Source organism: Tenrec ecaudatus, chromosome 14, assembly GCF_050624435.1.
Source record: "Tenrec ecaudatus isolate mTenEca1 chromosome 14, mTenEca1.hap1, whole genome shotgun sequence".
NCBI classification, from domain to species: domain Eukaryota; kingdom Metazoa; phylum Chordata; class Mammalia; order Afrosoricida; family Tenrecidae; genus Tenrec; species Tenrec ecaudatus.
Window position 1 is genome coordinate 118,033,201 of NC_134543.1, and position 14,573 is coordinate 118,047,773.

General features: G+C 42.1%; 1 protein-coding gene across 3 annotated transcripts in view; it reads left to right on the forward strand.

Annotated features, from left to right (window-relative positions):
- The first annotated feature begins 3,456 nt into the window (after nt 1-3,456).
- Nucleotides 3,457-14,573, forward strand: part of TCF12 (transcription factor 12) — a 349,715-nt gene continuing 338,598 nt past the window's right edge. For 2 of the 3 annotated variants that reach the window (XM_075531944.1, XM_075531945.1), the window contains exons 1-3: nt 3,457-3,723; nt 4,589-4,685; nt 5,693-5,765. In XM_075531944.1, the coding sequence (XP_075388059.1) occupies nt 4,611-4,685; nt 5,693-5,765 (148 nt within the window). In that variant the 5' untranslated portion in view covers nt 3,457-3,723; nt 4,589-4,610. Of the gene's footprint in view, nt 3,724-4,588; nt 4,686-5,692; nt 5,766-14,573 lie in introns of those variants that run through there. The other variant, XM_075531947.1, reaches the window with a different exon arrangement.

Consider the following 14,573-nt stretch of genomic DNA (forward strand, 5'->3'; position numbering starts at 1 on the left):
GAAGTCAATCTCCCAAATAAGCACAGCCCATTGCTTTGACTGACTTTCATTTTGTCTTAACGCCCAAAGGACCCTAAAGGTCTTTAATGGTATAAACAGCTTACTCTCAGCTACTCACCTAAAGGTTGGCAGTTCAAACCCGCCCGGTTGATCTTTGGCAAAAAGATCTGTCAATTTGCTTCAATAAAGATGACAGTGTAGAAAACGATGGAGTTTGACTTTCTAATGCATGGGGCTGCCATGATTTAGCATCAACTTGATGAAAACATATTTCTTTCTGATAAAATCTGTGTGTGCTGTAGAAGGAGGTTCTTAGGAGTTAGGAGCAACAACTATGCTGAAGATCTGCATCTGTCCAGTGCTGGGCTATATGGATGAAAATGGTATCTGTGTACATATATGTTGAGTTAAAATTGGTGAGAAAGGCAGTGGCGTTACTAGGGTTAGTATCACTGTATCCCTGTCACCCAGTGTAGTAGCTCATCACCTGGCCCTCAACCACCAATAAAAGAGGGGAGGAGATTCACCTTCTTCCGGGCAGAGGGGTCTTCGATATTCTGTCCCTCACCGGGTTTCACACCCTGTCTTGTATGCAGGAAGTATTCATTAAACATTTTCCAGTATTGATTTGTTGATATTGATTAGTTGATACTACAGAAACAGTACAATTAATTACCACTGAGTGTGTGTTACTTGGTTGTTTGTGTCTGGGCTTTTCAACATAGCTAAGCTCCGAAATTGGTTACAAAGTGATAAAGAAAACCCTTTGCTTTTGCTATTCTTTTTAATTTCCCCAGTAAAATTCTCATCTTTATTCTTTGAAACTTTATTTTGTAAAAAAAGAAAGTTTTATTGACAAATAGAAAAACCTCAGGCCAACAGAAAGAAGATAATAAAAACAAGAACAAATTTAAAATTGGCCAAAAGAGAAAACAGAAGATAATTTGTTAAATTTAACTTGGCGATGTCATCAGTAATTTCTTTCCCATCGCACTCGGTCTGAGGGCAAGCCTATTTACTTTCCTAGTTCATGGTCTACTGATCTGAGGGAGAAAGATGGGGCTTTTTAAAAATAAATCATTTTATTGGGGCCCATACAACTCTTATCACAGTCCATACATACATCGAGTAAAGCACCCTTATACATTCGTTGCCCTTGTCATTCTCAAAATTCGCCTTCCACTTGGGTTCCTGGAAGGATGGGGCTTTTTACTCCTGCTAATGATTACAGTCTCAGAAACTCAAAGGGGGCAGTTCTACCGTGTCCTGCAGGGTCGATATGTGTTGGCATCAACTCAATGACAGGGAATTTGGTGTTTGGAGTGAATAGTATGAGGACTGTTGATATTCTTTTTCTTTCACATACGTGAGGGCTATTATCAATATCCACTGGAGGGAATAATCTTCGTCCATGAAAAATGAAACAGAGACAGCATTACAGTATGAAAAAATAAGTCCATCCTGTAATGCCACAGTGTCTATTGTATTCTTTGGCCTAAGTTAGGCACATGGCATGAGACAGATACACAGTAGTGTCTGTCCTCAAGGAGTTCACAGTCTAACGAGGAAAGAAAAGTGTGAAAATAAAATTGCCTCAACAGATGTCAAAATCATTACCAGTTAGCTCTACAAGGGGCTGGAGGAGCCAATCATGGAGGGTTTGGGCAGATAGCTGCTTCTTCCTCTGAATTAGTTCTAAAAGGGCAGGGAAGTGGCTTTTTTATTCTCTTGAAAACCAAGTGAATCTCTCAGATGGGCTTACATGCTTTCTTCTTCCCCAAGAGTTCTCTAGTTTCATAACGGAGGCATAGAATCTTACCATTGAAATGAAACCTTAAAAATGATCTAATCTTGTTTACCAAAAAAAAAAAAAAAAGATTAAGAAAGAAAAGGACCATTGTGCCTGTATCAGGAAATACTACTAAGGGAAAACGTTGGCTTTGATGCCGGCTTTTATTGGTATAGGGCTGGCCCCGGCGGCCAGAAGATGTTTGCCCACCGTTCAGGAGCTGCTTGCTTGTTTTTAAAAGCATCTGCAGAAAGAGGGCTTGCCTCTGAAGCTCTCTCAGAGTATCAAGAATAACGCGTCCCAAATCCTCCAGTACATTGCTCCTCTCATTGGCTCCAATTGTGTCATGACCACCACCAACCAATAAATGTGGCAGGGAGTGGGATTATGCTGATTTATTTAGGTTGGAATGATGCTAATTTGAGTGGATGGAGACCACATGCCCCAGCAAGGAGCCAGGGCAGGGGAATGACGCAAAGAACAGGTGCTCGCCACGATAAGGAGCGGCTAACACAGGGTCCCCCACTGGGCCCAGGTTTGGCTACTGACAATGTCACGGGAAATCTCCACCCCCAAACCTACAGTTCGCCTTTCCCCTCTGCGCGGCTAAGCGTGTAGAAAAGGCGTTACAGTTGTACTTGAATCTACCTCCCTGTTTTAGGGCTCCAATTGTTCCTGGCTAAGCTGAGGCTACTACTTTGCATATCTTTCGTGTGTTCTGCGTGGTTCTTCCCGGTCTTTACTGCACTAATTGACCTCAAAGAGTCAAAACATTGGCTTCAATTCCCAAACGGAAAGGAATTTGAAGCTTAAGTTATTTGTCTTTTCCCTACTCCATTTAGGCTTTCTTAAGGTCAAGTTCAAGAACTCGCTCCAGATAGTGCTTGTGTGACCGAACCTCTCTGGGTCGCCCCAGTAAAAGGAAGGGATATGCTCCATCCATTTCCAAGGCCATGTCTCGCTGTCCAATTCGGCGGCCACGAGTGGGACACGCACGGGAGATGGTGACCACCGTGCACGTGGGGCGTGGAAGGAGCGGGGATGTTTCAGGACCCGAACCCCAGGCCGCTCTCTCCGTTTTGCGGGAGATTTTGCCCTTGCTCCTGCTTTCGGCTCCGCAGCAAATTCGACCAAACGCAACGACTTCGCGAAGTGGCTGGGCCTCCCGTCCTCCGCGCTGAGCGCAGCGCAGCGCAGCGTCCCCGGGGCGCAGGCTCGCGGCCCCGGCCGATGGCAGCGTCCGGCGAGGCAGGCGCGGCGCGCTGGGGGTCGGCAGCCCCAGGGCTCGTCGGCCTCGGGTTGGGTGGCCCGCGCAGCGGATCCAAAGGCACCCGCAGCGGCTTCTCCGCTGTTCCGGGGCGAGAGGGCGGAGCTGCCCCTGAGCCCGCGAGTCCCGGGCAGGCGTCCCTTTTGCAGAGGGCTCGCGCGCGCCTCCTCTCTTGCCCCCGCCGGCCCCAACTCCGGCCCGCCTCGCCCGACCGCCCGCTTTGTCCACGGGCTGGCGGCGGCCCCGCCCCGTTCCTGCGGCCCCGCCCCGCCCCCTCGCGGGCCCCACGTCCTCGGCGCAGGCGGCGGGAGCGGCCCGGGCACGGAGGGGTTAACCCGGGGCTCTTCCCAGCGCGGAGGGATCCGGGGCTGCTCCGAGCGCGGTGCTGAGGCCGCCTCCGCCGAGGGGGGGAGAAAAAAAAAAAAGAGAGAGAGAGAAAAAAATGTCCGCCTGAGGAGACCCACAAGTTCTATTAGGGGGGACCGCCAGCCCGCCCGGGGAGGAAGGGGCGGCCAGGCCCGCGAGCCGCCTCCCCCGCCCGGTTCCGAGCGCTCGCGCGGGGCAAAGTGAAGCGAGGCGCCGGGCGCTGCGCGGGGACGCCGGAGCCCGCTCTCCCGGCCGAAGTGAACTTTAATCGGGGTGGTTGGATGCGGAGACGGGGCAGCAGGTAACTGCGGGCTGGTGAGCGGGAGCGGGGCGGCATGGCGGGGCTGAGGGCCGCGGGGGGCCGTCTCGCGCCCACCCCCACCCCCGACGCGGGGGCGCCCCTTTTGTACAGCGCCGGCCGCGGGGTCCCCTCAAGTTGGGGAGCGGAGGGGCGAGGGGCGGGCGGCGAGGCCCGCGGGCGGCGCGCTCGGCCTGCGCGCCCTGCTCCGCGCGGGGCTCCGGCGGGTGCCGGGGCTCGAGCGCGCCGGGGGAGCGGGCGGCTCATTGTTCGGCAGGTCCGGGGCCGTCGGCCGGCGGGCGCGGGGAGCCCGAGCGGGAGGAGGCCGGGCGGCGGGAGGAGGATGCGGGACGGCCGCGAGACGAGTCGTCGGTGTTTGTGTTCTGGTGCAAAACGCCCCCTCGGGCGCGCGCGGGGCGGGGGGGTGGCGGGCGCTTCCCGACCTCGCGGGCCCGCCGGGGACGTCCGGGCCGCGGCCGCCGGGGCAGCGGGCCTGCGGGCAGCGCGTCCCCCGTAACTTGTCCGCTCTATTGTTGCCGAGCGAGCGAGCCAGCGAGGCCGGCACTCGGCGGCCCCGCCGGCCGTCGCGCCGCTCGCCCGACGCGGAATCGGCCCGCACCCCGCCCCTCCGCGCCCCGCCGCGGCGCCGCGTTGGGGGCGCCCGCGCAGGGCAGGGGCCGCCTGGGAAACTTGCCGGAGAGGCGGCGCGGGGCGGGGGCCGCCGCTCGCTCCCGGGCCGCGTGCATTCGGCGCTCGGGCGCCGCGGTCCTGGAAGTCAGCCCGGCGCCCGGGCGTTCGTCCCGCGCCCCCTGCGCTCCCCGGGCCTCGGGGCGGGGGGCCTCTCGCTGAGCTCGTTTCCCCGCTTTAGGACCTGCTAGAAGTGGCCGAAGATGAATCCCCAGCAGCAGCGCATGGCCGCTATAGGGACCGACAAGGAGCTGAGCGACCTGCTGGACTTCAGCGCGGTATGAGACCTTTTCTGGGCGTCTCGGTGGTGCCCCCAGGTTTACCGGGTACCAGACACGCGGGGGGAAGAGAGAGGGAAAGGGGGCTAAGAGCCAAGGGGGGACCAGGCAGCGCCAGTGCCACCTGCTTTGCGTGGTAGTTCGGAGGCTGGCGTCCAGCTCTCCCGCAAGTCGGACACCTGAACTTTGATGTAATGTCTAGACTCGCGGGTTTAAAACTTTAAGGCCAGCGGGGTTATCCGACTGCACCCGTTAAAAGGAGAACCATGTATCCTTGAGCGTCACCTTTTGACCCTGTGAGTTATTAGGGATTTGGACTTTACATGAAAAAGGGGTGATTCTCCCCCCCCCCCCACGCACACCCCGTTCTTTCTCAAGATCTGATTAATAGGGTTAATGGTACCTGAAAGGTGTCAGCTGCAGGAAAGCCAGCTGAGGGCTACATTTCCAGTCTTTTGCGCTGAACAGTTTTATTTTCAGATGACGGTGGACACACACACACACACACACACAGAGGAAATAATTCATAGACTCACAAATAGCAGAAACCAAAGGACCGCTGTCCTGATTGCTTACGGATTAAATTTCGTTATTAGCTTACTAGAAGGCAGAATCAATCCTCACTTTATAGAGCAGTCTGAAGGATCTATACTGTAGGTTGTCTGGTTTGGACTGCCTGTGTGCATGAAGTGGCAGTGTAAATGTAGCGTGGTGCACTTAGTTTCAGAGTGAAGAGCTTGGGCAAAAGAGACCGTTTAAACTTAATAATCGTATCATCCCTTCTGTTCATGATTTTTCGGAACAGAATGTAACCTGTATTTCCAAGTAGTGTTAGGAGTTTGTGTTACTCCATGTGTAATTGCTTGTATGGGTCTGAATGTGTCTCCTCCATTGTAACTTCCCTCTGAAACTTAGTAGCTTATTGCTGCTTCTTGGTGAACTTTTGTTATCAGAGGGAGGAGAAGAATTTCATTACTAACTCATAACGGGTTTGGGTTCTTTTACAGATGTTTTCCCCTCCTGTTAATAGTGGGAAAACTAGACCAACGACACTGGGAAGCAGTCAGTTCAGTGGATCAGGTAAGATGATGCCTTAAGTCAGAAACTCTTGACATTGTGTGACATTTTAGTAGAGAAGTATAAAGCATTTTAATATTTTTCTTCCTGCCATTTTATGTTTAATGTGTGAAGTAAAAATTATAAACAAATAAAAATCCCCCATTTGAGCTGACGAACCAAGGATTCATTAACATTTCTGTGAAGAATTTCAATATGGATTTGAAATTGTCTTCTGAGTTTGAAAATTGACTTGTTTGAGTATAAGGGATATAATTGGTAATCTTGCCTGGAGTGTCAGTGTAGTGTTGTTGTCAGAGAATGGTAACTTGCCACAGAAACTGAAGTAATGCTATTGGGAAGGGTGTTTTGGGAAGGGGAGGGTATATATTGCCATAGACTGGAGTGTCGCATACAACACTCCCCATCCCCCTTTTAGAGTCATTTAATGTAACTACTTTTGAATGTCACTTGATTATTTCTTCTGTTGAGGATGCTAAAATTGTAAAAACAACATTTTAGTTTTTAGGGAATAAAAGGAAGGTTGATATTTAGTTTTCTATTCAATACTTAGTTCTATGTGAGGAAATTATCAGAAGCAAAAGGCTTATAGAATATGTATGGCCTTTTAAAAGTTTATTTAAATATGTGTGTGTATTTAAATCGTACCATATTTTCAGCCTGTGAGCATTTATTAAACTAGGTTCTAAAGAATTGATAAAAATGGTATCATCAAATATATGCATGTGAAAAACTTATTGAACACAACAATTAGTAAGATTTATTTATTTAAAAAAAATTGTCACTCCCATGGAAATCTGCAGCAAATTGCTGATTGTTGTGGACAGTTATTTAAAATGTTAATACAAATTATTAGAAATTTAGACTTAATTTTGAATGCCCCATTCAATGACTGAATTATGCACTGTAATTCACATTATGATAGGTTAATGTTAAAGTAAATTGGATTCTTGTTCCCATAATAAACCTTCCCTGTATTTATAACTTATCTCCATCATTAAATGTGCATCCCATTTTTCTTAGGTATTCTTTCCCGACTGCTTAGAACTCACAATTATTTTGTAAACATTTCATAAGCAAGATCCAGTCTAGTGTACACATTGCTGTAATTTTCTGTTTAGTTTGTTACTTAGTGCTAAGAGATGACAAACAAATAAGCCAAAGTTCTCTCAGCATCATTTTAAGCAGACCAGCTGTCAAATCTGTGGGCCGAAACTCACTAATTCTTTGATACTTTTTATTTCCTCTTGTTAATGATATTTAACTTTGTAAAATTGTTTGAGAGCAAGGCATGAGAAAATATGATTAGTGTCCTAATTTTATACTCTGTAGTAAAAGAATGTTCCTACTTGAAAATCATATAGTTGTTTATTTTCTAAAATTCATTTTTAAGGATGGAACTCCGGTTTGTTGTGAAAAATTGTGCATTTAGTTTTACATTCCTAAAGAATAAGAGTATTTTGAATCACATTGAAGACTAACCAGATTGATAACATGATTAGCCAAACCCCAATTCTCATAGTTCCTTTCTTTTACTGGAAATTATTAGAAAATTTTTACTTTGGGAGAGGGGAAGGAAGAAAAAATGTCTAGTTATAGAGAAGAAAGCATTAGACTCTTTACTTTTAAAAAATAGTTTTCTTGAGATGCATAGCATATCTGCAATTCAATAGTTCCATTAAGAAGAGTTGTGCATTCATTCCCACAATCAACTATGGAACATTTTCTTCCTCCTTGTACCGATTGCTGTTGACTATATTCTTCTCTACCAATGTTTTGATTGCAATTTGATTTTTGCACTTTTGGGAGCTTTCAAATTTATTTTGCCTAAGAAATTGTATGTGAGATGTCCAAATTCACATTCATACTATATACTTAGTAAATTTGTATTGAGCACTATTTATCAATAAAACGTTTTGCTTCATTAGTACCAGCTTAAATTGTGGGACTATATGTAAGTGACATACATGGTTTTCAAGGACATGGACTTCTGACACTTGCTATTAGAAAGGCTTTCTGTTTTTGTAATTATCTTTTTAAAAGTAAGAGGGTATAGAAATATTGTGTATGTGAACGTGGTGAGAATTAAAGTATTGGCACTGGAGCAATTGTGGGACCCTTTAAGTAGCTAGCATTACACACACACAGTTTATCTTGTGGAAGTCGTTATGGTATTTGATTCTTGGGAATGAGAAATTTAATTCTGAAATCACTGGAGTTATTCATTTAAAGTTTGAACTTAGAACACCTATCTTCAATGGACAGTAATATTTATGTGGTTTGCTGAAAATGTCAGAAGAGTGCTGTATTAAAAAATAATCCTGCGACCTTTCATAATAAATGGACCTAAATTTTCCAAAGGGAGGATAGCATAAATAATTATTTTACTTCAAACTATAGTGGTAAATAAGGTTTAGAAATATAGTAATTTCTGGTATTAAAGGGAATTTCATAAAGAAATTGGCATAGTAATATTACTTGTAAGTGATACAGTTATATATTTCTTAGATATTTAAAGTAATTTTCTGTTCTGGTTTCAAAAGATTATGTAATACATCCTAATACTTATATGTTTAAAGCATGTAAAGGACTAGAGATCTGGCTTTCCTTTTGAAGAGCTTACTTAAAGATTAAATTAGAATTTTCTTGTCTTTTAGTTTTACATTTGTAAAACCCCAAGCTTTTGACCTAGTGGAAACTACAATTGTGCATTATAATTACACTTCTTGATTCTTTGTCCTTTTTGAAGATGACTTAATTGGACTGTTTTTGAAAAATAACACGTTCAGGATTTTTAAAGCTCAAAACATGCATCTGTATGTTACAGTACATGTGGCTATTGTATATCGTATTCTGGAAGCAAACCAAGTAACTTGTGTGATAGCCCACATTGCAATAGCTGGCATTGCGTCAGAAGTTATTGCTGAAAAGATTAATGTGTATTTAATATTATTCATTTGTCTTGACTCGGTTACATGTTTTCCTTCTTCAAGGTGTTTTCTTTCTGAGATGGTAAGACTGACTTGGTCCACTTGGTGATAGGCTCTGGGAGGTGTTCTTAGAGTGACCTTGAGAGATGTGTTTCTCAGTTGGAGCAGAAGGTGAGGGCACTGTAAAGCAGGAAAGCTTGTGAAAATATTGCCAAATTGTGAATGAACTTTTTCAATCACAAGACTTATATCCTCTTGCTCCAGTTTCCTAAGTTTGAATGTGTAGAACTAGTTTGTGATATTGGGTTTAGTTTTCAATAAATGAAATGTTGGCATAATAACTGGAATTTCCTTTGTTAGTTTTTGGATCCAGGTAATAAGAGAAGGTGGAAAGAGGTGGAAGATAATTTATTTTGCAAGCCATATGTATATATTGAATATCTCTCCTTGATATTTCTATCTAGAGGTTATTTTAACTACCAAGCAAAGGTTTACTTTATTGAAATCAGATTTTTTTTTCAGTGTAGATTTCTTCCTGCTCAAGCTTTTTTTTTCTTTGGGGGGGGGCATGACACTAATTAATAATGAGTTTTTTCTAGCTCTTATGTGAAAATAGAATACAGAATACAGTTTTCATTCTTAATTTTTTTAGAGGGAACATTTTCAGATATATATAGCAAGGATTTTTGAAACTTTTTGTATAGGGTGAGAAAAATGAATGCTCATTAAATTGTTCTTCAATCATTTAAAAACAATTAGGTGTTAAAAATTTGAGATATGATTCACATGCCATTGTAAGAAACAATGTCCAGAGATCCTGTGTACCCTCTTGCACCATTTCCCTCAGTGGTAACATCTTGTCACTGATAGGTAGACACAAAGAAGTTAGTTCTATCACTACAAGGATTCTTCATGCTGGCGTTTTATACTTGTATTTGCTTCTCTAATAGTAGTTTAAAAAAATCCAAAGTAAGATTATTAAATATTTACTTTATTAGAGTAAGCTTTTCAAATGGATATAGCATTTTTTGAATGTTCAAGAAAAAATGTGAAACTATAATTTTATCCCTATGTGCTTTTAAAATGAAATTTACTATAAAATAGGATCAGTGACTATAAATAGAGATGAAACCAGGTTTGGGCTTTTAACCAATGGCATTTTAAGATTTCTAGTAGTATGTGGTTTATATTGTATACCTGTCAGTCCTGAAATTTCTAATTATATTTGTAGTAATAAGCATCTTAAAAAATGGGTTACATTTTAGCACCATTATTTGGCTTACAGAATCATTTAGACATTTGTTTGGGTAAACTGTGATGGTGAATGAAAGTAACCCTATAGTCAACAGACCAGTAGGAAAAAGATGTATTATTTTAGGGTGAATATGGTATGCTGGCTAAGTGGCATATCTAAGGTAAAGTTAAGTAGCAAAGACATCTTTTAGAAAGTCTGTATATGAAAGCACAGACCTGGGAAACAACAATTAGGGGCAAGAGCACAAGGTTGTGTTTTTCAGAACAATTCCTATAATATTCCTTTAAGTAGCAATCACATATTGGATTGAAAATCCATTTTGATAAATCACAGTATTTTAGAAATTTATATACAGGAAGGCATAGCTGTACTCAGTTACTTTTATTTGTTTTTATCACTTGTTTAAAAATTCAGGCCTCTATCTTTAAACTGTATCCATGTCATTTTCTTCTTTGATTACAAAACAGATTCGCCTTGAATATAAACACAGTTGTCTTCATATTTAAGATTTGAGGGGCCATTTGAAATACTCCCTTATTAAAGTCAGATAGTCTTCTGTTCTTGAACAATTGGGTATCTTGGTAGGTAATGTGATTGCCTGCTTAGTTTTAGATAGTGGTAACTTTTGTCAGAATAAAGGGTGTGCTGAAGATGAAAAAAGATTTTTTCTAAACAATATATAATACACATATGTATAGTCTCGAATATAAGCCGACCCGAATATCAGCTGAGGCACCTAATTTTACCACAAAAACTGCATTAAAAATGCTAAAAACTCGGCTTATACATTAATATATAGTGTATATATATATATAAATCATTTAATAAAACTATTTTTAGGTGTTCCTTGAATTTTATCCCCCTGCCCTCCAGTGGGAATGTTGAGATTAGAAATACAATGTTTTTTAGCATTTAAGGAACAAAATGAGAGAACATTTACTATATCAGTTCAAAAGGCTAATGATTGACTTTCAGCCATATTTATCTCAAAATTTTCAGCCACCTGCTACTTTATTTAATACTTATTTTTTGAAGTCTACTTTTCTAGTAGCTTTTGAGAAGGTGAGAAATGGACATTTCATGAACTAGACTAGAAGATAAAATGTGAAATCATAAGGTAGATAAATTTCTCTGAAACAAACAAACAAACAAACAAACAAACAATGTCATTGAAATTGAATCCCTGAGAGTAAGTTTATGCTGAGGTGTGGGATGGGTTTAAGTGAGACTTAGAGAAGGTGAATTTAGAGTTGTTCTGTGAAGGTGATAGGAAAACGAATTAGGAAAGAGAAATGACTCTCAGGTGTGAAATAGTTTGAGGGAGAGACCTGGAAATGGGGATTTGACCGGATCCAAGTGTTTAGAGAGAAATCGAGCCTTACTGAACCGTGTTCCTGGAGTACTCTTTTCTGGGGACTGTACTGTCTGGTTTCAAATTCTAGCATTGCCTCTTAAACTAGCTGGGTGATTTGGGGCAAGTTGCTTCATCTCTCTGTTTCTTAATCTGCAATGTAGGATTAGCGACAGTAACTATCTTCAGTTTCCAGACATATCCCAAGAATCTTGCAGGGGCTAGTAAGCTGGTGGAAAACATTTTTAGTGGTGAGGGGCTAGCAATGAGGAAAGCATTTATTTAGGGGCTACTGCATTGATGTAGAAATGAGCCGATGAATGTCTGGGCTTGGTTTGGGAGAAGGGCGTAAGATGGAAAGACACCAGGAGTGACCGGTTGCTAGGATTTGAAGGGGTGGATGTTGGTAGGTAAGGAGACTCAAGGTTGCAGTTCTGGCATCATTGGAGGATGGCAGTGTGGTATTGCTGGAGGAAGTAAAGATGCTGAGTTGTTTTGAGTATTTTAAATTTTATATGATTTGAGACTCTTATGGTTAATCTTGGAGATTTACAAGGGAAATGTGCCAGGAGCTGAGTTGAAGACGATTATGTTGAGAAAAGGAAGCTTTTCTTTTTTCAATAGTTATAAAATTAATACATGGACAGAAAAAGAAGGGGCATAACTATTTGACTATTGAAAGAAAATTACTATATTAAAAATTTTCCTTCTAATCTTTTTTCACCTAATGATTCTATGTTTACAAAGTTGAGAGCTTACTAATGGTTACACTTTATCTCCTGCTTTTTTTTCTTTTGGTATTATAGTATGAATATTTATGAATGAAGGGAGACATCAGACAGTGTAAGGCATGAAAAAATAATTTATAAATGATCAAGGGTTCATGAGGGAGGGAGGGTGGGGAAGAGGGGAAAACATGAGGAGCTGATACCAAGTAGAAGGAAAATGTTTTGAGAATGATGATGGCAACAAATGTACAAATGTGCTTGACACAGTGGATGGATGGATGGATTGTGATGCGAGTTGTACGAGCCCTCAATAAAATGATCTAAAAAAATAAAGATTCTTCAGAAACATGGTTTTAAATTGTTGCTTGATATATACATGATGATTGCTTAGCCAGTTCTCTTACTGCTTGTCAGCTTGCCTTTCTGTGTGTTAATTTTAAAAAATTCCTTTCCATATTATAAATAATGTGGGAGTAAGCATCTTTTATATATGCAAACATTTTTGCCTACAGATTAATTTCCTGTGGATAGAGATATAGATTTTGTTTTTTGTGTCTACAAGTCATAATTAAAGCTAAGTGAGTGAATGAATTCCCTGACGGAGATGAACTCAGAGGGAGATAAATTATCAGGCCAAGGATTGATTTTTTTTTTTTTCCCTCCTAAGGATTCATCTTAATGGTGGAGTTAAAGGTAGAAAACTAGACTCTGGTTGATTATTTTACAGAAGATTGCAGATTTTTATTAGTATATGAATGGGGTACATGATATTTGGTGCAGATTATATATGTGTATAAATAGGTTATGTGGTATCTGGATGAAATTAATGTCATTCTTTGACTTGTGCTTATTGAATGGAGTGTAATTGTACCTGAACCTGCCAGTGAGAAAACTCTTGAATTCCTGACTTTTTGTGACAGAAGCAGAAGAAAAGAGCTGGGTCCAGGAACCAAACCACTGGGTTAGAATCAGTGTTTCCTGACTCATTAGCTAAATGGCCCTGGGCAAGTTATTTAAAGTATCTGAGCTATACTTTTCCCCTTTGTGAAAAGTAGGTGATAATGCCTTCCCTTTGGATGAGGCAGAATTACACATTTGTTTGCCTGCTGACCCTGTGGTCAGCAGTCTGGAACCACCAGCACTGGGAGAAAGAGGAGACTTTCTACTCCCATTAAGAGTTACAGTCATGTATGGATTGTGATGAGTTGTATGAGTCCCTAATAAAATGTTTTTTTAAAAAAAGAGTTATAGTCTTAGAAACCCACCGGCCCTGAGACCTTGTCCTGTAGGTTTGCGATCAGTTGGAATGGACTTAGTGGCAGTTGGTTTGGTTTTTATATGTTGCTTACCACAGAGCTGCTTAAAAAGCGGGACCTTCAAGTATTGGTTTTGTGGCATCATCTCAAGTACTATGAATGATATTATTGTGAATAACAACAATAATAGTAATATTATAGCCAACACTTATTGAATTGTGTAATATTAGATGCTGTACACTATTATAAGCAGTTTACGGCATTATCTAATTTTATTTTGGATAAAGTGAGTTTCTTTATAAATAGTGGTGATAAGGAAATGTCTCCACAGGCTCAACATATCAAAGTTGCTTTTTATTATCATAAAATTACACATTGTTAAACATCTATGTACAAATAGTTCATAAATAAGGTTTCTAGTGGGCATCAGGTACCTAAGCAACTCACCTTTTTTTTTTTTTTTTAAACCCAGTAGGTTTCTTAATTCTGTACTTTGGTGGAGTAGGAATTGACCGGTGTAGGAGAGTGAACAGAATGTGTACATCCTTTGAAAAGCCTCTTCCATGCTCAGGCATTGCCACTTGGATGTAGTGTTTTCTCTCCAGCTGCTTGCGAGAGGTGGAATGAGGTGCAGTCTAAATACATAAATAACGTTTATGTGGCCTGCGAGGACAGGATAGCTGGGAGACAGCTTGGGGAGAATGTTAAGAGTCTCTTGGGCAGAGGTCTCCACTCATTTTGTTACTGGCAGGGGAGAGGAACATAAACTCCCCTGATAGCCTGAAGCAACACATTGCAAGTGAGTAGAAGAAATCTTATCTTGAAAATTCATGTATGTTTTACTTCCTAGCACAAGCATCCAGTTAGTTCCCGCTCCTGATCCTGAAGGACAGGAGAGCACTGCCCCTGTGTGTTTCTGAGACCAACTCTTTATGGGGCTAACAAGCCTTTATCCAGTAGAGTGGCTGGAGGTTTTGAACTGTGGTCTTTGTAGTTAGCAGCCCAGAGCCTAACCACTACGCCACCAGGGCCTCTCCATAGGAGATGTTACTTCCATAAACTTAAGCCCAGAGACATTTGTTAGCAAGGTACCTGTGATTTGAACTATTATTTTCTGTTTTCAGCCAGAGCACCTTATAATACTTTAGCATAGCTTTTTTAGGGGGAAGGAAATGCCTATTTTTACTCAAGAATATTGTTTTTTGTTGTTTCATGTTTAGAACGCTTTCTTCTGGATTCCACGTTAAGATTGTGCTCTCGTAAAGACTCTTGTTAATCTTCCAAGCTATTA